The sequence below is a fragment of the Saimiri boliviensis genome, chromosome 9, assembly GCF_048565385.1.
Source record: "Saimiri boliviensis isolate mSaiBol1 chromosome 9, mSaiBol1.pri, whole genome shotgun sequence".
Taxonomy (NCBI): Eukaryota; Metazoa; Chordata; class Mammalia; order Primates; family Cebidae; genus Saimiri; species Saimiri boliviensis.
This window is the reverse complement of record NC_133457.1, coordinates 106647179-106674116: the sequence shown is the minus strand read 5'-3', so window position 1 is coordinate 106674116 and position 26938 is coordinate 106647179. Positions and strand designations below refer to the sequence as shown.

At 42.9% G+C, this 26938-nt stretch overlaps 1 protein-coding gene across 15 annotated transcripts in view; it reads left to right on the top strand.

Annotated features, from left to right (window-relative positions):
* Nucleotides 1-26938, top strand: part of PTPRT (protein tyrosine phosphatase receptor type T) — a 1134111-nt gene that overhangs the window by 418457 nt on the left and 688716 nt on the right. For all 15 annotated transcript variants that reach the window (XM_039479697.2, XM_039479693.2, XM_039479696.2 and 12 more), the window contains exons 4-5: nt 3644-3725; nt 13413-13528. In XM_039479697.2, the coding sequence (XP_039335631.1) occupies nt 3644-3725; nt 13413-13528 (198 nt within the window). The remainder of the gene's footprint in view (nt 1-3643; nt 3726-13412; nt 13529-26938) is intronic.

Below are 26938 nucleotides of genomic sequence, written 5' to 3'. Positions count from 1 at the left end.
GATTGAGAATATATACTGGATTTGGCAATTAGAAGATTATTATTATTATTATTATTTTTATATTTATTATTATTGTTTTATTGCATTTTAGGTTTTGGGGTACATGTGATGAACATGCAAGATTGTTGCATAGGTACACACATGGCAGTGTGCTTTGCTGCCTTCCGTCCCCTCACCTGTATCTGTCATTTCTCCCCATGCTATCTCTTCCCACCTCCCCACCCCCCCCGCCCCTCCCCCATTTCCCCCCAACGGACCCCAGTGTGTAGTGCTCCCCTCCCTGTGTCCATGTGTTCTCATTGTTCAACACCCGCCTATGAGCGAGAATATACGGTGTTTGATTTTCTGCTCTTGTGTCAGTTTGCTGAGAATGATGGTTTCCAGGTTCATCCATGTCCCTACAAAGGACGTGAACTCATCGTTTTTGATGGCTGCATAATATTCCATGGTGTATATGTACCACATTTTCCCTATCCAGTCTATCATCGTTGGGCATTTGGGTTGGTTCCAGGTCTTTGCTATTGTAAACAGTGCTGCAATGAACATTTGTGTGCACGTGTCCTTGTAGTAGAATGATTTATAATCCTTTGGATATATACCCAGTAATGGGATTGCTGGGTCTAATGGGATTTCTATTTTTAGGTCCTTGAGGAATCGCCACACTGTCTTCCACAATGGTTGAATTAATTTACATTCCCAGCAACAGTGTAAAAGTGTTCCTATTTCTCCACATCCTCTCCAGCATCTGTTGTTTCCCGATTTTTTAATGACCGCCATTCTAATTGGTGTGAGATGGTATCTCAATGTGGTTTTGATTTGCATTTCTCTGATGACCAGTGATGATGAGCATTTTTTCATATGTTTGTTGGCCTCCTGTATGTCTTCTTTTGTAAAGTATCTGTTCATATCCTTCGCCCATTTTTGAATGGGCTTGTTTGTTTTTTTCTTGTAGATCTGCTTTAGTTCTTTGTAAATTCTGGATATCAGCCCCTTGTCAGATGGGTAGACTGCAAAAATTTTTTCCCATTCTGTTGGTTGCCGATTCACTCTACTGACTGTTTCTTTTGCCGTGCAGAAGCTGTGGAGTTTGATTAGGTCCCATTTGTCTATATTGGCTTTTGTTGCCATTGCTTTTGGCATTTTGGTCATGAAGTCCTTGCCTACACCTATGTCCTGAATGGTTTTTCCTAGATTTTCTTCTAAGGTTTTTATGGTATTAGGTCTGAGGTTTAAGTCTTTAATCCATCTGGAGTTAATTTTGGTGTAAGGTGTCAGGAAGGGGTCCTGTTTCTGCTTTCTGCACATGGCTAGCCAGTTTTCCCAACACCATTTATTAAACAGGGAGTCCTTTCCCCATTGCTTGTTTTTGTCAGGTTTGTCGAAGATCAGATGGTTGTGGGTATGTTGTATTTCCTCTGAGGCCTCTGTTCTGTTCCATTGGTCTATATCTCTGTTTTGGTACCAGTACCATGCTGTTTTGATTACTGTAGCCTTGTAGTATAGTTTGAAGTCCGGTAGTGTGATGCCTCCTGCTTTGTTCTTTTTGCTTAGAATTGACTTGGCTATGCGGGCTCTCTTTTGGTTCCATATGAAGTTTAAGGTGTTTTTTTCCAGTTCTGTGAAGAAGGTCATTGGTAGCTTGATGGGAATAGCGTTGAATCTGTAAATTACTTTGGGCAGTATGGCCATTTTCACGATGTTGATTCTTCCTAACCATGAACATGGAATGTTTCTCCATCTGTTTGTATCCTCTCTTATTTCGTTGAGCAATGGCTTGTAGTTCTCCTTGAAGAGGTCCTTTACATTCCTTGTTAGTTGTATTCCTAGGTACTTTATTCTCTTTGTAGCAATTGTGAATGGCAGTTCGTTCTTGATTTGGCTCTCTTGAAGTCTATTACTGGTGTATAGGAATGCTTGTGATTTTTGCACGTTGATTTTGTATCCTGAGACTTTGCTGAAGTTGTTTATCAGTTTCAGGAGATTTTGGGCTGAGATGATGGGGTCTTCCAGATATACAATCATGTCATCTGCAAATAGAGACAATTTGATTTCCTCCTTTTCAATTTGGATACCCTTTATTTCTTTTTCTTGCCTGATTGCTCTGGCTTAGAAGATTATTAGTATCGTCCGTGTAAGCAGTTTTGTCGGGGGAGTATGGACGACAGAATCTAGATTAGAGCAGGTTGAAGTTCTGCAGTGGAAAGTCAGGAAGTGTTGGGAGTGAATGAGGACAAAACTACTGAGAATTTTAAGTGTTACTGAAACACAACTAGATGGTATTGGAGAAAACCTGCTGCTAAAGGTAGTTTTTAAAGGTTAGGAGAAGCTGTTGATGTGTGTCAAAATTACGGATAAAAGGAAGGATTTGGAGATACAGGATAGACAGAGAAAACCAAAAAGAATCAAAAAGCTGGAAAATATAGCCAGAGTCAGGGTCAAGAGCAGTGGTGTTCCTGGTAAAGAAGAGGCAGGGGATGGTGTGGATGGATATCAGGTCAGTGGGTAAAAAGTTAGAAGTCAGCCCCTCTCTCTGCCTCTTGCCTCTTGAAGATGTGGGTGTCTGCTGGGATGACACGGGTGCCTATTGAAAGGGCGGCAGTTGTGTGAGGTACAGGAGTGGAGAAGGCAGATGTGTTATAGGCTTGGCAAAGCTGAAATAAAGGTGTAAAGGAATGAGGGCTTTAGGAGAGACTCGTGTGGAGTCTGAAGAGCTCGCACAGTAGCCTGGACCTCCTGCATTAAGTCAGGGATTAGATAAGTGCAGAGGTCTAGGGTAGCACGTGAGCCTGAGGAGCAGGTCAAGAGGAGTCAGTTGGGAGAAGGCTGTGGGTAGAGATTGTGCCAGAATATGGGAAAATGGAATTTCCAATTTCCAGGAGGTGAAGAATGAAGTGGGGCTAAAGTGGATTGGAGAAGGCTATTGGAACTAGAGAGGTCAAGCATGTTGGCCATGTTATCCACACAGACATTCATGTCTCCTTGGTGAAGATAGAGGTTGAGTGATGAGGGAAGCTAAATGCATTACAAAATTTTTATAGAAATAGCAGTTTAGGTGGAAATCAGAGTGGAGAATTCAGACAACTCGTTGCCTTCTATTCCTGGATACCAAGAGGTCAATGACCACTTATTTTTAAGAGTGTTATCGTAAATCCAAATGTAATTTGTTCCTTGGGAATGTAGAATCAACTCATGGTAAACCTTCTTTGGCTTATGGTAACTTCCAAGGTAAGCATCTCTCCTACCCTTTATTTAAAAAGTTGGGATATTAGAAAGTAGTTCTCTGTAGAAGAATGGTCAAGTTGTGGCTTGACCCTTAAAGCTGCAATGAGAAAGATGCACAGATTGGAGTCTCCAAGACCTCAGTGTTTGGGTGATTTTTCTTGCATCTAAGTGTTATTTCTGAAATCCGTTAAAAATATTCCAGGCGACTGACTCTTCTTTTGCTCGCCACCAAAGTGTGGCCTTTTTACCTGGTGTTAGAAATCCCAGTCAGTTGCCGGGGTAGCATGCTGTCTTACTAGAAGGTCTCTGTGGTTGCTTCTGATGGGAAGTTGAAACATAAGGGACTGGGGGCCGGGCTGCTTCCTGTGATGAATGCCTACAACCTTTTCTATGAAATTGACTCGCGCCCTGTGTGTTGCAGGTGATATTTGAATCCGTCTCTTTGAAGGGTCATCCTGGCTACATTGCTGTGGACGAGGTCCGGGTCCTTGCTCATCCGTGCAGTAAGTCTGTCCCTTCCTCCCAGTCCAGCACTGATCCACGCCAGACTGGGCAGCATAAAGCCTGCAATCCCCTCCATTTATTCAGCTCACAAACATTCTCTCTCTCTCTCTCTCTTAATCCTTCAGAAATGCTTACATACTCAATGCAATCAGTCCTGAATAAATCCATAATTTTGCCGGCCTGTTCAACAGGCAGCACCTCCAGGAATTTGCAGAGAGTGGCAAAACATCTTCGTTTGAATCTCTCTCCGTTATTAAGGGAGTCTAAAGTCCTGATTGTTTATTAGTGGGATTCAGACCACTGAAGTGGAAGAATTAGAGGGCTTTGGTTAGAATCTTGTGCAATTGTCTTAAAAAAAAAAAAAAAAAAACCACCAAAACACTGAGCAAATTAGCACACTGTTCACTCACAGGGAAAAGTACCCCAAAGCGATTAATTCTTTCAAAATAATTTTAAATACACTCATCAACTCCATGTGGGCATAGAGAGAGAGTTCTCATACTGGTTAATACTTATGGTACAGCCTCAAGAGTCCTCAAAGGCGTGCCACTCCTCCATACCCATCCACTTCTTTGCCTTATTTAGTCTCAGATATTTGAATGTGTTTCAGCAGGGAGATGTGGTTTCTGGCTTTGCTAAATCTCAGAGGCCATAAGTCCTGGGTACAGGTAGTTGAGATGACGTCATACCCGGTGACTTTTGGTTGGGGAGACTGAAATCAAACTGATTTGCATGGAGATCATGGCAGCCCCTGGGCAGGGTAGCTGAGATGCCAGTCCCACAAGTTTGTCAGTGTTCTGCAGACTGGAGATTCCCAGTAGTTTCTCAGCAGCCATCCAGTTCTAGGTAACGTCCTGTGGACTCCCTCCATTCCTCCCATTTGGCCAGGAGTCATGCTTTAGGCTGTGGTGCAGTTTGCTGCTTCCTCAAGAGGTATCATGGGTCCTCCTCTCCTTATGTGCTTTTCAATCCTCCCATTTAGGGACTATTCTCATTTCAGCCTCATCCGTGTTGTTTTAATTGACATGACTCTCCACTTCTGCAATGAAATTTGTCAGACCCTCAATCGTAACTTCCCTCCTACTGGCACTAGAATGCCATTGTCTGACTCATTGTCTTAGAGCACCTTCTCTGGAGGAATTTGCAACACATTACAAGTTCCACACATTATTTTGAGAAATTGTGTTTGAGTCCTGTGCAAGGGAGACTCTCTTTTCTAAGCAGCAACTGGTGTCTCAGGAATGCTGAGATGCTACTGGGCTCTCCATTGCACTGGCTGAAAGTTCCCATCCTCTGCGTTACTTCGAGTCTTTTAGAATTTCCCAGATTGGCCTGTCATTCAGGCATGCCTGGGAAATGTTTCTGTTGACCCAGACTTCATGTGAATCAGATTCCAGAAATCCCCCCAGCTATAGAATCTTGTGCAATTGTCTTTTTTAAAAAAAAAAAAAAAAAAAAGGCCACCACCAAAACACTGAGCAAATTATCACACTGTTCACTCGCAAGGAAAAGTACCCCAAAGCAATTCATTCTTTTGAAATAATTTTAAATATACTCATCAGCTCCATGTAGGCACAGAGAGAGATTTCTCATAGTGGTTAGTACTTATGGTATAGCCTCAAGAGTCCTCAAAGGCATGCCACTCCTCCATACCCAGCTATGTAGGGTTTATGTAGTAGATATGCATATGAATCTCCTTCACTAGGATGAAATATTCCCCTCCCTGTACTCCTGGGAGTCAGCATCAGCTGTTCCACTAGGGAATGATCTTTGGCCTAAGACTGGGCAGCTGTGTTGGGGGATGTCTACGCTACCTGTGGTCCCTTTAACAGCATGCATTCAACCTTTCACCACCTCCGGTTTTGAGACAGTCTCTGAAACATCCCTTCTGTCTTCCTCAAGCCCTGCCTACATCCTGTCCACTCAGAGTGTGCTTGCCTCTGCCACATCTACCTGTGTTTCTGCTTCTTACCTTGTGCTGGATGTTTGGACTTTTGTCTTTCTAGTGGGTGACAGCTGGATTTTCCCCAGGAAAAATAGCATGGGTCTCTTTACCTGGGCCCCAGAACTTTGTGCTCTAATGGGAGTTTTCACCTCCATCCTGATGCCCAACCTTGACTCCTGTCTCTTACCCTAGCCTCAACTACCTTCAAACTCAGAGTGGTAAAAGCTCTGCCTTACCTCCAAGCACAGACACTGGTTTGCTCTCACAAGCAAACGTGTCCTTCCCTTTGATAAATCTCCACAGGAGTGGGTTCTCTGGAGGTTACTAGAATAGCTTTCCACCCCCAAAGTCTCGTGAATCCTCTTGAAATTCTCCTTTCATTGGGGCGGTTCCTGAAGTTAGGATTCTCCTGACAACCTCATCATCCTCCTGCAGAGGGGGCGTGGATTGCATGGTTATGAAATTGCTGAGAGCCAGTTACCCAGCAAATGGACCATGGCTGTAACTCCGGAAGACGTGATCCTGGCTTTATTTCCTGCATAAAGTGCTTTTGTTGGGCTCAATCGCAGCGTTGGAGCAGCGTAAGCATAAACTTCCCAGAAACCACATGTGAAGACCCCATAGGAGAGGCTGGAATTGGAAAAAAATTTCATTTAACTATATGGACAAATACTGGCAGTATACATAATACCTGAGGTATATCCACAGCTCATTAATCATGTGGAGTTGAGTAGGGCCTAAAAAAGTCCCTTTCCTAAGGACCAGTGCTTAGTCCATAGCTTGCCCAGATTTTATTCATTCTTTCTTTCAGCAAGTGAATTATTGTACATCAGCTGTGTGTTAAGAACTTTCCTAGGCACGATACTTCAGTAACTAAAAAAGGTTAGGTACGATCCTTCAGTAACTAAAAAAGGTTAGGTCCTTGTACTCATGGTGTTTGATTAGCAGGAGGGCCAATGGAAAGAAAGGCACCACATCAGTAACTAATAGTAATTAACCAAAAATTTCAGATAGTGAAAAGTCTTGTGGATATCCTAAGTGTGGGTGTCTGGGATATGGGCGAGCTTCTTGGATATAGTAGTCAAGGGAGATACCTTTGAAAATGTGATCTGAGCTGATGCTCAAATCACAGGAAGGAATTTACCATATAGTGATTTGGGAAAGGGATGCTTGAGGCAGAGGAGACAGCGGTTACAGAGGTCCTGCGTGGGGAGTTGTCCTGATGCTGCCAGCATGTCCTGAGCAAAAAGAACACAGGAGAGAGGGCTGGGCAAATGTGGGACAGAGAAGTCTGAGCCTTGGGCATCATCGTGAGTAGTTTAAATGTTTGTCTAAGTGCAGGGAGGCTCTGTGCAGGGAGTGATGGTGGAGAAGGGTCACATGGGCTGCTCTGTGTTGAAGAACCATAGAGAAAATGTTGGGAGACCTAGGAGGAAGAAAGTTCTGGAGCCATGCAAGAGGTGGTGGTGGTCACATTCAGGGTGGTTGAGAGACATCCATTCATCATCCAAAAAGTATTTGCTGAACATAGGTTCCATTCCAGGCACCATTCTGGATTTGTGGGAGTGAGAAAGACAGATTGACTGTCTTCATGGACTTCTATTGAAGTGAAGGAGACTGAAAACAAATAATTGTATGATTATATTATTATAATCATATAATTATATATAATTATTTTACAAGCATATAGAATAGAAATGTACATTATATGAATGCAAATTATATTACATAGATAATTATGATAAAGTATAATAAATTAATAATTATATAATCTAATTTACATTTATATATAATATATAAAATTATAATTATATAATTATATAATCTAAAAAATTATAATTATATAATTATATAATATAATTATATGCACAGACAGTGCACTAGTTTGCTAAAGCTTCCCTAACAAAATGCCACAGACTTGGTGGCTTAAGCAACATAAATGTATTTAATTTTCTCACAGTTCTGAAGGCTGGCAGTCCAAGATCAAGGTGTTGGCATTCATGGTTTCTCCTGAGGCCTCTTTGCTCACAGGTGGCTGACTTCTTGCTGTGGCCTCACATGGTCATTCCTCTGTACTCATAGTCCCTTGGTGTACCTCTGTGCATTCAAATGTCCGCCTCTTTTGAAAATACTGGTCAGATTGGATTGGATTAGGACCTTCCCTAAAGGCCTTATTTTAACTTAATCATGTCTTTAAAGGCCCTACTGCTAAATACAGGAACATTTGAGGTACTGGGGTTTAGGGTCATATATCAAAAGATTAATTTGGAGGAGGCACAGTTCAGCCCATGGCACATGATAAGCAGGACTATGAATAAGCATAGAGAAAGAGGTGGATAGAGGTGCACAGATTAGAGATCTACTAGGAGGCAGAGCCAACTGGTCTCATTTGATGGACTGGATTAGGAGTCAGGCTTCAGAGATGGCTCACTCCCAGATTTCTAGCTTAAGCAAGGTCTTATGAGCCTGGGATGAGCAGGCTACCCTGTGAGAAGCCAACTATGGGCCCCAGAGGCTGTTCATGAGGGTTACCTGTCATGCAACTGGATAGTAGCTTCTGAACTCTCCTTAAGACTAAACGTGGTTTTTCCCAGACCTCCAGTCTTAGAATTAATTAATTTGTGACTTTACTTATAGATGGTTAAAAATTTAACTATATTGAAATATATGCATTCAATTCAAAAGAGCCTGTGGACACAAAGCCTTTTTAATTCTCCTTCTGTCCTCCGGATATGTTTTCTATTAACATATGATCAGAGTTTATCAATAAGTGATTCCATTAAATATTCCAAAAGTTGGAACGAGGGAAACATTTGCAATTGTATCGTCAGTTGACTGGCACTGAGATTAGGATGGTAGATAATTGTCTCGAAGCTCCCAAAACAGTAACCAGAAGGCAGGCATGATGCTCAAAGGAATTTTTTTTTTTTTTTTTAACAAACTGAAACCTCTCATCTATATTGTATAGCCCATTTCACATTTTTGTGTTATTCTGAAAGTATTCTAGCCTTAGTTACCCTCTGCTGCTGTTCCTCAGTGCTGGCCATTAGCGGGGCCGCTGCATTTATAACTGTGTACGATAAATGTCAGAATGATTTTTCCCCTCCGTTTCAAAGTTCCTAGCTTCTAAGTTGACTTTTAGAATTGTTTAAAACTTTTTTTTTCCCCATCACAATCTTGCAGGGCCATGTCCCTGAGCCCACAGAGCATCTGTGACACGTTTCTAATGTGCGTACCGGGCTTTCTGCACAATTGCGTGGCTTCCTACTGAGCACTGTCAGGTTTAAAGAGCAGGATAAAGAGCACAATAATATGTCTTCAGATGCTGTACTGACATCTGCAAGAGTCTAAATGTCACCAGCGTCGAGGCATTTTTGCCCCACATGCACAGCCAGTCTTCCGTTAAGCCCATTCAGCGGCATCCCGTTTGTGGGGCATTGGGTCTCAGTGCGGAGAGAGTAGGAAGTGCTTAGAACCACAAGTTGATGGCTGACCTGGGTACCGAGGTCAACCGTGTTGGCTGGAGGTGGGTGAGTTAAAGTCTGTGGAATATAAATTCTCTCTCAGAGCAGCAGATGCTGGGGGAAGGTGGCAGTTGAGAGAACCTGTGGCTGATGAGCAGGCTGTGTGGGGCCATGAAAAAAGGGGGATCAGAGAGGCCAGGAATGCAGAGAAGAGGACCAAGGAGGCCCCCCACATAAGTGCAATCCCTGGAGAGCGCTGTCTGTCATGAGCCAAAGTTGACCCAGAGCCCCAAGGTGCAGAGACAAGGCTCCTGCGCAAGAAGAGGGTGGTCTAGATCAGCTTCTGTGCTGGGAACTGCCATCGGGTCTGGCCTTCGTGTGATGCCCACTGTGTACTGCATAGAGTTGTGGGGGAGGCCCTGAATTTATGGGGCTGGATCGGGTAAGTCTGGCTAGTGCAGGTGTCCCCAAACTATGGCCCATGGACCGCATGCGGCCCCCTGAGGCCATTTATCCGGCCCCCCATCGCACTTCAGGAAGGGCCACCTCTTTCACTGGTGGTCAGTGAGAGGAGCACAGTATGTGGCGGCCCTCCAACGGTCTGAGGGACAGTGAACTGGCCCCCTGTGTAAAAAGTCTGGGGACACCTGGGCTAATGAAATTGTTGCTGATGACTTATGTAAGAACAGAGGCCACAGATTAATAGAGCCTGCCTGCCCACCTGTTTTGTTAATTCTGTATTGTGTTTTAACAGCATGTTGAGGTTAGAGTGAGAGATTTCATATAAAATCTGGATTTCTTATTTGCCTTGAGAAATCAAATGTTTGACCGCCCCCATATAAGGCGTGTGTGCTGGGCCTCCCTCGGCTGAACTGAAGTTGTCGTTGCCCAGGTTCAGTGGGACACAGGTCTCTCTCCAGTTCCCTCCAATCCTCACCACTCCTTATTTTCTCCCCAGTGTAAGGCCAGTGGTGGATACCAGTTGTCATTGTGCTTGCAACATTGCTTTTCTTATGTAAAGACATCTTTATTTTTCTTAACTCTCTATCAAAAGTGAGAAAATAAAAGATGGGCCGACAAGGTGGTATTTTTTGTTTTGTTTTGTTTTACAGCTGAACGACTTTATTCATTTACATAACTGGCTCTTGTAGGCGCATGCGTTCAGTATCTCTGCCAGTGTTTTCTTAGAATATTCACACTAAGGGTCATTAAACATCTCAACTCTCTACCACTGAACCTAGAAGGGAGGGGAGAAGAGAAATTGAAAAGGAAAGAATCAAGGCGAAAGTTCTATTGCTGGAGAGGGGGAGGTGGAGAGGAGTCAGAGTGAGGCCTGCTGGGGACGTTGTTGCAGAGAAGATTGATTGCTAATTGTACACATCCCAGAGGTTAACCCATTTTCTCGAAGCGTAAGGGAAGGGCATTTCTTTGTAAAAACAAACACAGAGTTTCCCGGCATTGGAGCTAAGACTTTCCCTCCCTCCCCACCTGGGGTGGATGCGTTCACTCCCCCCCCACCTGGGGTGGACGCGTTCACTCCCCCCCCTACCTGGGGTGGATGCGTTCACTCCCCCCCCACCTGGGGTGGACGCATTCACTCCCCGCCCTACCTGGGGTGGATGCGTTCACTCCCCGTTTAAACCTGTGGCATGGACGAACTTACAAGGTTCACTCTATTCCCACTTCAAGAATCGACTTGAACTGATAGTTCCAAAAATAACTTCACAAAATTATACAGGAGAGCCAAAAGGAAACAATTTCAGACAATCAAAGCAGCATGACATTCGTCAAGTTGACTAGATGGAGGAATTTCCAACTCTGAGAAGCCCATAGAAGTGGTTTTCCGTGGGCCTTGGGTCCTTGACAGCCCTCCAGCGTGGCAGCTCAAAGGTAGCATGAGGGATCTCTGAGCTGCTCTTCATGAGTTTAAAACTTGAGCAAAAGGACATTGGGAAAGTGGGGATACTGCCCACTTCCTGGATTATTCTTTGAGGTTTCAGTGAGATGCTATGTGTGAAGTTCTTCGAACAGTGCCAGAGTCATCATAAGTGATCAGCGAACTCTTCACTGAGCCAGGCCACTTCTCAAACACCAATTCCACCCTGCCCAGTGTTCTCCCAATAAGTCTGCCTGATTGCTCCGAGATTCTTGGCTTTTGCTGAGCTTTACAGGTGATGACACAGATTAGTAGACAAGATAGTTCAAAGCAAGGAAAAATAGCAAGGAAAGGGGTCACGTGTAATAAAGTATTTGGGAGCATTGAGAGGGACCTGAACCATCAGCACAGCCCTGTCTAGGAGCCCCTTCTGCAGACCCTGGAGTCTGTCTGGAGACACCATCCTTATTCCCAGTGCCCAGTAGGCAAGGGAGCATAGCTGCATGGTAAATGCTGAGTTGGGGGGCTAAAGTGGACCTGGAGTGAATTCTGTTTCTTTCAGTAGTGCTATATAGCTTTGGGCATATTAAACTTGTTGAGCCTTGATTTGTGCCTAACAGGGAAATCATAATAGTGTCTGCTTTATAGGAATGTCATGAAGTTAAATTACATAGAACATGCAAAGCATTTCTCATAGTACCTGGCACTGTAGGAGCTCTCAGGAAATGGCATTATTGTTACTATTTGTCTCTCTGTGTATTTGACTCCCTCTAGAAAGATGGCCAAAATCAGCTGGGTATGGTGGCTCACACCTGTAATCCCGGCACTTTGGGAGGCTGAGGCAGGCAGATCACGAGGTGGAGAGATCGAGACCATCCTGGCCAACATGGTGGAATCCCATCCCTACTAAAAATATAAAAATTAGCTGGATATGGTGGCACACATCTGTAGTCCCAGCTACTTGGGAGGCTAAGGCAGGAGAATCACTTGAACCCAGGAGGTGGAGGTTGCAGTGAGCTGGGACGGTGCCACTGCACTCCAGCCTGGTGACAGAGTGAGACGCTGTCTCAAAAAAAAAAAAAAAAAAAAGAAAAAAAAGAAAAAAAAGAAAAAAGAAAAAGGAAAAAAGGAGAAAGAAAAAAAAAAAAAGAAAGATGGCCAAAATCTCCTGTTAAACCTCCTTGAGCCTCTCCTAATTCTCCATTTGTTTCCACTCCGGGGGTGATACCAGTTCATCACTGATTTGATTGATGGCATAGAGATCCTTCATTGTGCCTCAGTGAAGAAACGTAATTCTTCTAGATATAAGCTATCAGCCTATGGAGAGCTGTTATTGATGTTACTATTTCTAGAGTACAGGTGGGTGAGGACCCTTCTCCACAAAAGCGAAAAGAGATGAACCCAGGCTACCCAATATAAAACATAGACTTCATCCTAAGATTGTCTGCTCACACCCACTCTGATTTTCATTTGAAAGATCTTTTCCCTGTTATGTCCAGTCCCTGGAATCAATGCTCCCCCCTCATGCTCAGAAAGCACATCACAGAATGAGACTCTGGGGTCTTGTGACATTGGGCACATTTCCAGAGTTCTCTCTGCCTCAGTTCATTCACTGTGAGGTAGAGAAAATACCACGACTGATTGCACTGGGTTAAGTGAGTTACTGCATAGAGACACTGTACATGGTACTGGTCACATAGCAAGTGCTAAGAACAACAGCTACTAGTGCTTTCCTTCTCTTTTCCTCCCTTCTCCACTCTGTCTTTCTCATCATCTTCCTCATTAGCATCATCACCAAGGCCAGGTGTGTAGGTCTCAGGCACAGAGGTGCTTCACATCAGCTCTCTTTCTTTGCTCGTACAGGCTACCGGGAAGCATCACCTATGGTGAATATCTACACCTCCACCCCTCCTCCAGTTTTTCTTCTTTCTGACATTTGGTGTCATGGTTTCACCTTTTGTGCAATGCCAGTCCCAGAAGCCATGATTGATTTGGGTGTGTTCTAGGCATGTTTGTGCCAATTGCACAGAGCACTATTGCATAACAGCTAGTAATAGGATACAGAGTTCTAAATTCACGTCCTGGTTCCCTCACCCTCTGGATGTGTGACTGTGTCCACTGATGATGTAACCCCTCAGAGCCTTAACTTTCTGATCTGTGAAATGGAAATACTGCCCATTTCATGTATTTTTGTGAGGTTTCAGTGAGAAGCTGTATGTAAAGTTCTTCAAACAGTGCCAGACTCATAATGAATGGCCAGTGAACTCTTCAGTGAGCTGGGCCACTTCTCAAGCACCGATTCCACCCTGCCCCGTGCCCATTCTGAGCTGCCGTCCACCAGGAGGGACGTGGTGCAGGCTGCTGAGTCTCATTCTCATGTGTCCTTTGGTTTCTCTCTTAGGAAAAGCACCTCATTTTCTGAGACTCCAAAACGTGGAGGTGAATGTGGGGCAGAATGCCACATTTCAGTGCATTGCTGGTGGAAAGTGGTCTCAGCATGACAAGCTTTGGCTCCAGGTAAGCACGAGAGAAGTCTCTGCTCATACTTGTTAGGACGAGAAAGGGCAAAGAAGGAAAGGAAGGCAGCAGCTCTATGGCAGCACAAGAATATTGAACAAAACCCTGTGGAGGGGAACACCAGCTAGCCCCAGAGCCCACGCCTGCTTACAGACTGGAATAACTGTAGGTCTGGGTGGGAGAGGTCTGGGCTTGTTGTGAGATGGGGTGGATGGTGTGGTTAGCTGCTGATAAGGGAGGAGTTTCCTGGGGTCAGGTGGTTAGGCCTGTGGCTTGTGTGGCGGGATGTGTCTCCTGGCCTGAGCCCCAGTGGAATTTTCTGCTCTAACCAGCATTTGCAAAACGGCAGGGGTTTACAAAATAGGGGAGCTTGGGCTAACAGTGCTGTCTTATCCTTTGATAAGGGAAGAAAGTGTGTGCTATGATGAAGGGTTTGGTGGGTAAGGGGGGATATTTTTTAAGTACTTCTGTTCCTTTTATGTTGCCCTACTTCTGTGATCTTGTTGAATCTTAGGCAGGCATTGGTACAACCATTTTATAGATGCAGAAACAGACCAAAACCTAAAAGTTCCAGAATTTGTAACTATGACATTTTCCAACTACCCTCTAACAAACTTTGTCTTTTAATCACGGATTACTAGGGCTAAGGCAAATGGAATATCTTAGGTTCTGGGTATGTGGTCTCATGTAATCTTGACTGGATATCCAGTGATTCACTAGTACATCTGGGTAGAATTAGAGAGTCACTCTTTATTGGAATTTTTCAGTAAAACGAGCAATCTGTCTATTCTTTGGTTAAATAAATCCATTAGCAAAGTCCATCAGGGAAGCGTTTTAAGCTTGAATTTGTCTTCCTGTTATTTCTGCTCATTGATGCTACCTTCCAAGGAAGACGAGAAAGGATCTCTTTGAGTGGGGGTTAGACAGAGTGCAACACACAGAACTAAAACATCACCTGTTATAATAGCATCAGCATACTTCTATTAATACTAACACAAATAGCAAGTTTTTGGAGCAGCACAGAAGTGGGAGCTGTGCTGTTCAGTGCAGGAATGACTAACTACATGTGGCTGTGGTTACGTGACATTAAAAAAATTATTTCTATACATAAATTAGCTGGGTGTGGTGGGTGCCTATAATCCCAGCTACTCTGGAGGCTGAGGCAGGAGAATCGTTTGAACCCAGGAGGCGGAGTTGTAGTGAGTGAGTCGAGATCGCACCACTGCACTCCAGCCTGGACAACAAGAGTGAAACTCCTTCAAAAAAAAATATTATTTCTAAATAGCTTTATTAAGGTATAATTGAGATGTGATGTTTAAAGTATTCAACATTTGGTAAGTTTTGATATGTTTACATGTGAAACTATTACCACAGTCAAGATATTGAGTGTGTGCATGACATCCAAAGTTCCGTCCCCATGTGTGTTCACTTCCTCCTGACCTCCCCATCCCCATCTGTCACAGGCAACCACCAGTCTGCTTTCTCACAGTATGGATTAGCTTGCATGTTCTAGAATTTTTTATAAATGGAAGCATGCAGCATGTACCCTTCTCTCCCACAATGTAATTATTCTGAGGATTACTAATGTTGTTGTGTATAACAATATTTATTATTTTGTTGGGGAGAAATATTTTGTAGAATGGATATAGTACTATTTGTTTATCCATCTTCCTGTTGATAGATACCTGTTGGGTTGTTGGCAGTTTCTGGCTGTTACAAAAAAGTTGCTGTGAGCAAGCATGTGTGAGTCTTTGTAGAGACATGTTCTTTCATTTCTCCTGAGTATGAAAATGAATTAGAAGTGGAATGGCGGGGTCATCTAGTAGATATATGTTTAACTTTGAAGAACAATGAGCTATTTGAGAAAATGATTGTACCATTTTACCTTCCTACACAGAGTCAGTGAAAGTTCTGGTTGCTCCATATCCTCACCAGCACTCAATATGATCAGTCTTTTTAATTTTGGCACTTGAATAGGTCTGTAATGGGAGTACATTGTAGTTTTAATTTACATTTCTCTGAGGACTGATGATGCTGAACATATTTTCATGTATTCGTTTGCCTCGCTGCCTCTCCACACACTTTGCTGGAAGTTCATGTTGTCACTTCTCTTCTTGGATTTAAGCCATTTCCTGCAGTTAGAAAATCCTTGGGCAGAAAGAGCCCATTTAGGGGCCAACAGTTCCCCCATGCCACTTAGCAGCACAGCAAAGTGAAATACTTGCCCTTTCTGCTTCCCAGGATTGCTTATAGACCACAGGAGAGCACAAGAAACCTCCACATGTCACCTCAGTATTCAGTAGTGTTATTTACTCTTTTCATTACAATTAGCGTTACAGTGTATTCGGCTGCCAAGAAGCTGTGTGATTTCAATGGCATTGCCTCAGCTGGGTCACGACAGTGAGGGAGTACCATCACAATATTTTCAGCAACTTTGTTTGGGTCTTCCAATTGTTTTATGATTGTTATTGTGGCAGATCTGAGTCGCATGCCCTGAACCTTGTGTCTGTCAGTGGGAGAACGTTAAAGGAGCTCATAATTGAATATTTGAGGAAAACAGATGGAAACACATGACATGGAACTCTTCCACATCTTATCTGCTTTTCAATGTAAACCAAATCTTATTTCACAAAACGTCTTTCAGGTGGCTTACAATGGTATGTAAAACATGACAAGATATTATAAATTACAAGTGAGGCAACACCAGATAGAAGGAGAAGGTACACAGAGCTGATAATAATGTGGAAACCGCATTCCTGCTCGCCTTTTACTAACTGGTGGTTCACAGACGGAGCCTGCGGCATTGTAGCCACCAGTGGAATAAAGAAAACTTGTCGGATACATAGTTCACAATGTCTGTGAGATAAACAAAAAACAATTCCAGACAGGAATTGTTCCCAGGAGTCCCTGTAAAGAAAACACTGTGTGATGCAATGAACAGTGTTCCCCACCGCAGTCTTATTGAGGGCGCGCAAGTGAGTTTCACAGGCCTGTTTCACGTAATGATGACTGTGAGAAAGCAGTCTGGGGAGGAGAAGGGGGAGAGAGGGGTGAGGTGGGCGAGGGAATATGGCAGAGTCCCCTGCTCTCTGCCAATCCATCTCCATCCTGGGGCACTTGAAACCTATCTGGTGAGTGAATAGATTTATTAACTATTTTTTCCAAGGAAAATTCCCTAAATATTAACTCTCTCATCTACATTTCATAAAATTTTGGGAGACATGCAGTTTATACAGTGCTCTCTGACAAATGCCTGTGTTGCTAGTTAAGTCCAGGCTTATGTGCAGAGAAGCGGTGTGTTTGTGTGCGTCTTTGTGTGTATGTGTGTGTAAAATTTTATATATTTTCATATATATAACATATAAAGTGTTACATAGCAATATTATATATACAATATAAATATATTTTATACATAATTATATAGCACTTAAAATATTTTTAAAATATATTATAAAATATATATATTATAAAATATATTAAGGAAAATACTTATTTTATATGTAGGTATATATGTTTATTGATATATGTATAATAAGTATTTTTCTTAATGAGTGTTTCCTTATAGATGGAAGCACTTCCATCCATAAGAAGCGATTTCCTTCCATATATAGTAAGTCCTTTTCTATATGGAAGGAAAAAACTCAGTACAAGGAGTTGGCTCACTTGACTCTGCAATCTGAGAAGTCTCATCATCTGCTTTCTGTGAGCTGGAGACCCAGGAAACCGGGGTTGTAATTCCAGTCCAAGCCCAGGCGAAGACCATTGTTCCAATTCAAGCAGGCAGGGAGGAAGCAAAAGGGGAAAACTCTTCTTCCCCTGCTTTTCTGTTCTGTTCTTCCAGAGACTGGATGGTGCCCACCCACGCTGGGTAGGGTCATTTGCTTTACTGAGTCCACTCATTCAAACGCTCATCTCATCCAGAGATACCCTCACAGACACACCAAGACATAATGTTTACTTTGGGTACTCTATTGCAGTCACGTTGACTCATAAAATTAACCATCACATAGGTTAACATCTTTCTACAAAAAGGAGGTGCCTGTCAAGACACCTGCCACCCCAGGGATGATTACAGCCACAATCCATACAGGCCAAAGCAGTGGCCAGTTTCTCATGAGATGTTTTTTCAGATGTGTCCCAGCACCAGAGCAGTGGCTGGCAGACTCTGCTGTTCTGCCTCGTATAGCAAGGCTAGGATGACTTAACCTGAGAATTTCCAAAGCAAATGAAACGGGCACATCATGGCCAAAAGAGTCTTCATCAGACACTTACAGCAGGTCTACTATTTAGGAGTGCTGCTTCCTGCTGTAGCTTCTGAGATACCCTGAGGAATTTCGCTAAGTCACTGAAAGTGGTATCTTTTCAAATCAGTCAGTTGTAATTCGGGAAAATACAGATGTTGTTTCCAGAATGGTAGGTATGTCGGTGGCCCTTCTTTCTGGCAATGGTTAGAAAGCAGTCAGTGGACTCATAGTTTGAGATAAATCCCTGTCGCCTGTGTTGTGGAATGCTGGCCTTCCTTTAAAGTAGAGTGGGACTTTATAGCTTGCTTTTCCTTAAGTGATTTTGGATCAGAAATTAATAAATTGATGCCCCTGTTTTGCACCCTTCTGGAAACTTTATGTCTTTGGAAGACCCCATCTGCTGTTGCTGGCTTTTGTGGAATTATGGTACAAGTTCTACGTGAGAATCAATAGAGAGGACCTAAGCAGAAATGCAAACACATGAGCCTAGAGCAATTGTAGTGAATCCGGGAAAAGGATGATAAAAGGGTAGTAAAAAATTATAGGCGGGCCGGGCTCGGTGGCTCACGCCTATAATCCCAGCACTTTGGGAGGCTGAGGCGGGTGGATTACGAGGTCAAGAGATGGAGACCATCCCGGTCAACATGGTGAAACCCCGTCTCTACTAAAAATACAAAAAGTCAGCGGGGCATGGTGGTGTGTACCTGTAATCCCAGCTACTCAGGAGGCTGAGACAGGAGAATTGCCTGAACCCAGGAGGCGGAGGTTGCGGTGAGCCAAGATCGCGCCATTGCACTCCAGCCTGGGTAACAAGAGTGAAACTCCATCTCAAAAAAAAAAAAAAAAAAAAAAAAAAAATTATAGGCAAGTTTTTCTTATTCTGGGCTCATTTCTCATTAAGGTGAAGTGTATGATGCCATGGTCTATGGTGGTAGGAGCTCAGTCATAACTTGCTTATTCCTTTTGTGAGGAATTTCTTATTCCTGGCCTGAGGAATCCAGACATGTAACTTTGCAAGCAATTTTTCCAAGCAACTAGATGGTGTGCATTCTAAGGGGAATAGCCACTAAGCAAAGTGGTCTACAGTTTTGTGGAGTCGGTTTAAAAAATTACCTTCAGGCCAGGCATGGTGGCTTATGCCTGTAATCCCAGCACTTTGGGAGGCCAAGGTGAGCGGATCACCTGAGATCGGGAGTTCAAGAACAGCCTGACCAACATGGAGAAACCCTGTCTCTACTAAAATTACAAAATTAGCCAGGCATGGTGACACATGCTATAATCCCAGCTACTCAGGAGGCTGAGGCAGGAGAATTGCTTGAACCGAGGATGCAGAGGTTGCAGTGAGCCGAGATCCTGCCACTGTACTCTAGCCTGAGCAACAAGAGGGAAACTCTGTCTCAAAAAAAAAAAAAAAAAAAAAAAAAAAGAAAATTCAGGATACAACTAGGTGGGACCATACCAACAGAATTATTGGTGTAGCACAGTGGAAATGTAAATGGGCACATCTTTTCTGCAAGATAGTTAGGCAGTTGATCTCTAAAGCCTTAAATATGCATATTTTTCCAATGAGTAAATTTATTTATGGAAATTTACCAAAGGAAATATCCAGAGATGGGGACAAAAATATATCTACAAGTGTGTTCAGTAGGACAAAAAGCTGGAAATAACCTAAATTTTCAGCAAGAGACTGATTAAGTAAATGAGGGAATGGTATCATTAAATAACAGATTATAGAAGTATATTTAATAACATTTCCATAACATGTAAGTGAAAAGAATGAATTAGTCATTAATATATTCATAATACTAATATATTAAGCTTTATGAAAAATATATACACATATACATGCTCATATATGTCATACATATATAAAATATAATCTATATATACATATGTATATACATATACAGTTCTCATATATACTTTATAACTTCATGAAACATGTATCAAGACACAATTGATTGTAATAGATTATGATGCTTTTTATCTTCATTGCTATTCTTTTCTGTTTTATCCAAATATTCTAAAATGAATACAGGAAACGAATATAAACAAAATGCTGTTAAAAAAAAGAAAAATGGTCCCATTTTCCTAGTTACAGAAGACTCCAAGTATAGTAGGAAGTCTTTGCTGGGTTTGGGGTCGCTAATTCCAACAGTGAGGATACAGATTTGAGACACTACTCATCCAGAAGGATGTTCAGAAATATTTTGTGTGTGTCCTCCTGTCTTTATCAAGGAGCATGGCAGATGGAGCGCCTTTCTTTAATTCCTCAGGGACTCAGAACAAAGTCTGTCAGCCCCACCATGGAGCTGACTTTCAGGCCTCCCTACAAAGGGTTCACTCCATGAGGGGTTTATATGACAAATAACATTTGAAGAGTCTCAGAAATGCAGCCATGTGTCCAAATGCCCTGTGCAGATTTCTGTAGGGACAGTGTATGTTTTCAGACAAATTGCGTGTGCTGGACTGGGAGCAGATCTGAATTCGACAGGAAAAGGTTCCTGCCTGAGCTGTGAGTCTGTAGGCTCACAGCAACAGCCGGACCAGGGTTGATCAGCTAAGGAGGCGTGTCAATCCTCATTGCAGCCAGTTCTCCCAGTCAACTTGTGTCCTTGCTCCTGCAGGGCTGCTGCAGGCCTCCAAGGCTGTGAGTGTTCTGGGGACCAGCTCCTCCTCCTACTTGCCTGGATCTGAACCAGGTGTCCCTTCTATGTGGGATTTGTGTTGACAATCTAGTGGCCATGCTACAGCTAAGCAATGATGAAATGTAATGATACTATTCATAACAGCTCATGTTTATTAAGTATTTACACATGGAATGTATTTAATTCTCATAACCAGTCTTTCAGGTAGATGTTATTATAGCCCCATTTATAGATGAGAAGACTGAGCCTTAGATGGATAGATGATATCCTTGGAATTACACAGGCAGTGAGCAGCAGAAGCGTGATGCGAACGAATGTAGTCCTTTATCTCAGTACTGGGCTCATTCTTCCATGCCTACTTTGTGGCCCTGTCACCCTGGGTCACACTCCAGCCTTTCCTTCTAATACAGGGAGATTTCTATTTAAAAATGATTGATTTACTTAGCACATATTTACACACCTCTAAATTTATTGGCCGCTGAACTAGCTACTTAAGTATATTTTAATTTCTCAAATCTAAACACAAGCAAAATAAAAAGTGCTCTTGGAATTATTTTTGAATTGCCTCCCCACCCCATAAGTCACCGTCTTAATCCTCTTATCCCTTTGTTAGCCACATTCCTTAAATGTGATGTGAACGCTTGCAATGAGACTTTCTTCAGTGCCCACCTGTTCCAAGAAGTGGCCCTTATACATGTCACCAGTGCTTTCCTCATTGCTATAGCCAAGGGGTGCATATCAGGCCTTATACTTCACTTCTCTTTTCAGATTTGATGATACTGATGCTCTCTCCTCAAAAATCTTACTGCCTTCTTGAAACCACCTGTCAATAACTATGAAGGGCCTGAGATTTTACCTTATTTGGAGCTAACAAGGTAGACTGCCACAGTTGCATAGATGCTGGCAGAAGACATGAGACTTCTGGGTCAGAGACAAAGAACTTTATTATTCACCACACAGCAAGCAGCATAAGTTTCATGTTCTCATTAGTTTTCTTTGTTCCCCACCGAGCCCTGTGGGACTTGTGCCAGGTCCCTCCTGAATTTCTGCAGGAATTCTAAACCCAGAAATCAACCCAAAATGAGCAGTCAGCCATGTACATAGTAGGCCTTTGGAAGGGTTTCAGCACAGCTAATCAAAAATGATTTATGTCTACTTCTGTTTCTTCTAACTTTTAATAAAGAATAATCAAAAGCTATTCTTTAGAGACTGCCAAAAAGGTACAAATGTGATTTTAAGAGAACCAGTGGGCTAGATTTTAGCACGTTTCCAAATGTCATGCTGTGGCAGCAATGTGACTAGAAGTGAAAAGAATATTCATTACAAGTGAATTGTGAGAATTTCACCTAAATATTTTCTGGCCAGGAAATTCCTGGAGCAACTGGAACAAATTTCAGCTGGAAATGCTGGGCCTGATTTTATTTTTTATTTTTATCTTTATCTTTTTACTTTATTTTTAATTTTGATGCCTGAAGTTCAAACCAGCACACTGAAAGCTTCCAGGATCCTTCATTAAATACTTTCTGTAAACCAGGCAAAACCGGAGATGGTTTGTACAAAACAAGAAATGGTTTCCTTTTATTAAAGACAGTACTGTTTCCTCTTCTGCCAATTACAAGTCATTTTCAAGGCTTCCTGCTCTTTTCTGAAATAATGACAGCCATTTTTGTAGTCTATGTCTTATCTCTTTGTGAAGGAAATAATGTCATGACACCAAAAGAGAGTGGATGGGGAATTGCAAAATGGCAAAGCCATTGCAGAAAACTTGATAGATTATCAGGTGGTAGGGAAACGGCACTCTCTATGGCATCACACGCAACTCTTGCCTGCCTCACTAGGTGGTTCCTGAAAATAGAGGGGTCTTGCCTGAGGGTGGAAGCATGCACTCGTGCTAGGGACAGAACATTAAAGTGTAGCTGTGACAGCCCCTGTTCTTCCAAGGAGTCTATGCTCTCAAGCCAAGCAACCTGTCCACATCCAGGGACAGCCAAGGGAATCTGGAATTTGAGTTGTTTTTTAAAGAGCAAGGCAAGCAGATGAAAAATGGGAAAGAAAAAGAGATTTCAAAAGCAACCGTTGCCATAATGAGAGACACATGAACATAAAATGGCATTAAGCAGAACCGCAGATTAGGCGGTAAAATGCTTTTGTTCAATTTAGCATATGTGTCCCTCCTGGATGGATGAATTGGAAAAAAAAGGGATTCACCTTCTGGGCAGATGCAGCTTCATGGATATGTAGCTTGTTATGCAGATAGAGCCTTTGAGCAAAGCACAAAGGTGACCTCCTCCCAAGGGGACTCAGTCAGGACTCAGGGCTGTGCCAAGAGTATGGCTTGGCTTTGACCATCTGCTCCCTGGTGTAGGATCACACCTCTCGCCTCTTACCTGGCTACCGTTGGTGCAGTGACCAGTTGTTCACTCTCAGGATGTAGTCTTATATTTAAGGAATGTTTCTACTCATGTATTCTATGATATTATTTGGCCCCTTGCTTTCCATTAAGGGACTTAAGAGGACAATAGCTTTTAAGTCCTTGAGACCCAGGAGAAAGTCAGCAGCGCTAGCATCACCAGGGAACCAATTAGAAATGCTAATTATCTGGTCTCACCCCAGACCTCCTAAATCACGCTCTAGGTGATTCTGATGCACGTTAAAGTTTAGGAACTACTGCTGTAGACTGAAAGAGTCGGAATAAGGAAACCTCACCCCAACCTAATAGTATACCAGGTATGCTGTAACTTCATAATATATTAAAAGAATCTGATAGCCAAGAATGTAGGAAGCTACTTTGTTCTTTCTTACATATATATTTCTGACTTAAGGTCTTCCAGGGTTTCCGGAAAGGCAGGCATCTGGGCTTCTATTATAACATTTCCCAAACAATTTTCTATGAAGCAGTCATTTTCTGCAAGATGGCATTAGATGTTCTTTGAACAAACAAAGTAAGTTTCTGGAACACTGCACTCTGTACCTTACTTTCACAGAGTTGCTAAATGTAGCTGTGCGGTGTTATATACTAGATGGCAGATGGGTGATGTGATTAGTCCCTCAGTGTCTGCAATCAGATCACTTGGGTCCATTCCTCACTTAGCCCCTCAGCAAAGTGATACCAGGTTTTGTTCCTCCTAGTAAGGTTCACGGACCAGCAGCATCAGTAAGACCTGAAGAATTCCCATCCCCATCACAGACCCTCTGAATCAAGGTCTGAATTTTTAACAAGATCCCCAGGTGGTTTGTATGCTGTAGTTTGAGAAGTACTACTAAAAGCGATATTGCTTGATTGCTCTCTGCCTCAGTTTCCTTATTTATTAAATAGGAATCACTAATAGGATCTATCTCACACTTTTTATCAGGCATCAGAATCCTGAGGAAGGTTTGTGAAAACAAAGATGGCCAGGCCCCATTCCCAGAGTTTCTGATTCATTAGGTCTAGGAATTTATTCGATGGTGCTAGAGAATTCACGTTTTTAACAGTTTCCCAGGGGATGCTATTGCAGCCTGTCTGGGGACCATGGTGTGAGAACCATAGCTCTAGATTTTTCTAAGAGCATTTCTGTCTCCATGCCAGACCTGTTTTCCTCCATGAAGTATACTATTTCAATGCTCGACTTGGTGTTTATGTTTTACTTTTTCTACTGTTTTTGGAATCTTATCCCAGCCTATACATTCCTCTGGGCAGAAATTATACCTTTTCCACACTGTCTCATTTTCTGTTTTGTAAAATCATGAGTACATTTTCAGCATGATTAATAATAGAATGGGGAAAGGGGGAAAAAACTCAGACTATCAACATCTCCAAATGGAAATCAGCCCTAGAATTATCTTACAAATTTACATTTCTAACAAGTCCCCAGATGAGGCTGATGCTGCAGGTTCAGGGACCACTCTTCGAGAAGAACTTTGACAGGGACTTTAAGAGGATCACATGAATAGTCTATTACACAAGGCGTTAACACAGTGGCTGGCACAAAGTCAGCCCTCAAAACTGTTAGGTAATGTGACTTTTACTTGGTAAACACTCAGATAAATCCTGTTGCATTGAACAAAATGTTTTTCAAACCTAGCTATGGATTGCTTTATTCGTGTGAGATGGAGTGGCATTTCATAGGACGCGGTGCCTAATTGAAGGTGTGCTTACACCTTCTGGTGCTGCCAGCTTTCTGCTCAGGTCAGTTCTCGGCCCCGTGTTTAAAAAAAGCAGATTTAGAAACAGACTGCCAGCAAATCTGAAGGCAGTAGCTCATTGGATTTCAGGAAACCCAATGTATAATATACTGTAAGATAGGAAAGTGCCAGGTGGAATGCATGCTTGTAGTGTCCTGGACAGATCCCTTTTGCTAGCAAGTGCCCTCAACCCTAGAGCACTGGGTATGTTGGCTGCTAAAGCCTCACAGCTTCCTTTCCCCAGAGACCTGCCCTCAGTCAAGTAAGTAGTTTCCTCCTCTCTCTGCCTGGAGAGCCCTGACCAATGACTGTTGGACACAGTAGTGCAACCACAACGTGCCATCATCTCTGGGATACACTTCATGCTCTGTGGCTCCTTGTGGGACCAGGCATGAGTTTCACTCCAATTGTGACCCCATCCTTGCCTAGCTCCTTTTCTCACTTTATCCTTTGCAACCTTTCTCCTGAGAGCACTTGATAAATTTCCATGTGTCAAAGTCTGCTTCCAGCGAGCCCAACCAGAGACACCACCTGTCAGGGCCCACTGGGACATTTGTTGAGTTGACTCGTGGAATCAGAGGACCAGAAGGTGATTCCACTTTAGAACAGCACACATAAAGGCTTGAAAATCTTACTGCAGAAAAAAAAAGAATCGTGCCCTGAAATTTCAGAGGAAGGATATAGTTATGTCTGAAAAACTACTGCAGGAGCCAGAAGAAAATTTCCAGAAACCCAAGTGGTAGGTAAGGGCCTGATGTGATGGAAATTTTCCTGGGCTTCTGTATGCACTCATCCATGCCGTGCTTCTTTGTGGCATTTCCCAAGACTTTGGGCCTTCCTTCTATGTCCCGCTCCCTGTTCCTGACATCCTAGCATTTGCATCTCTTTGCATTTTTATGCTACTTGATGTTTGGGTTGGAGTCTTTACTCTCCCACCTTGGCTCTGGCTTATGGGCTACTTGAGGTTCCTACCACTCCCTCCCTGCTCTGCTTCTCCCTGTACCCTCTCAAACCTTCTCTGTTGCAGGTGAGCCTGGATTTCTGAGCCCCTGTGTATTTAACAAAACTTTCTCTTGTTTTTTTCCCCCCTTTGCACTTTTCTGTTCTGCCTGTGTCTGGGCTGAAATGGCAGCTGGGATCTGTGCTTCTTACACATTCATGGTGCTTAAATCCCTTCTTCATGTTGCCGTAGCATTCTGACATCAGGGACTTTCACCATTTGATCACCTACTTGCTGTTCTTGTAGAATCAGCCTGATTTCTGTTCCTGGGTTCCTGCTAGCCTGCCTTGACCTTTAGCTCATGCCTGCCCTTCCCTGCCTTGTCTTGAGCAGTTGTACTCATGGGCCCTTCTCATCTGGGCTCATCTCTCTGAATGTGACCTCTGTTTCTCCTTGCCAGTGGTACATCACAGTGCTATTTCCTATCATGACTCTAGGCCCTCCTGCTCGTCCCTGTCCTGCTGTTGCCTGCTCCCAATATGACAAGTGTGATTATCAAAAGGCCTATTTTCGGGAGATTTTATAAGACAACCTGCAATTTTCCTATCTTTCAATAGGATAAAGCCTGTTGGTTCAGGAGCTAAACAGAAAAATGTGAATTGTTCAGGTGGACACCCTTAATCCTCCCTGGCCCTGCCAGAATCTGACATCATTAAGAAGAAAAGTAAATAATACTGGAGGTGACTTCAAAATAAAATTTAAATGTGAAAAATGAGTGTTTTGCATGTAACCAGGCTTTTTCTCATTAGTTTCTTATTGCTACTGTAACAAATTCCACAAGTGTAATGACTTAAAACAAATTTATTTATTTATAGCTGTGGAGATGAGAAGTCACAAGTGGATTTCAGTGGGCTAACATAAGGGTGTTGGCAGGCTTTTGGCAGGCTGCATTCTTTGTAGAGCATCTAGCAGAGAATCCATTCCTTTACCTTCCCCCTCGTCTAGAGGCTGCCTACATTCCTTGGCTCCTGGCCCCTTCTCCATCTTCAAACCAGTGATGGCATCACTCTGACTTCTCCTGTCCCACATCTTCTTCTCTGCTTCTGGCTCTTCTGCCTTAGTCTTTCATATATAGAGACTCTTGATTAAATTGGGCTCAGGAGATTAATCAAATTGGGCTCAGGAGATTAATCAAAAATGATCTCTCCCCATCTCAAGATCTTTAACCTAATCATAGCTTCAGAGTCTCTTTTGCCACATAAGGTCATATATTCCCAGGTTCTGGGGACTAGAATGTTGGCATCTTTGGGGGGCTGTCAGCCTGTCTACCACACTTTTTTGGCTTATTTCACAATTTATTTGAGCTCTGCTAACACGAGAGCTCTGCGAACACTAGAATGTGTGCCTTCATATG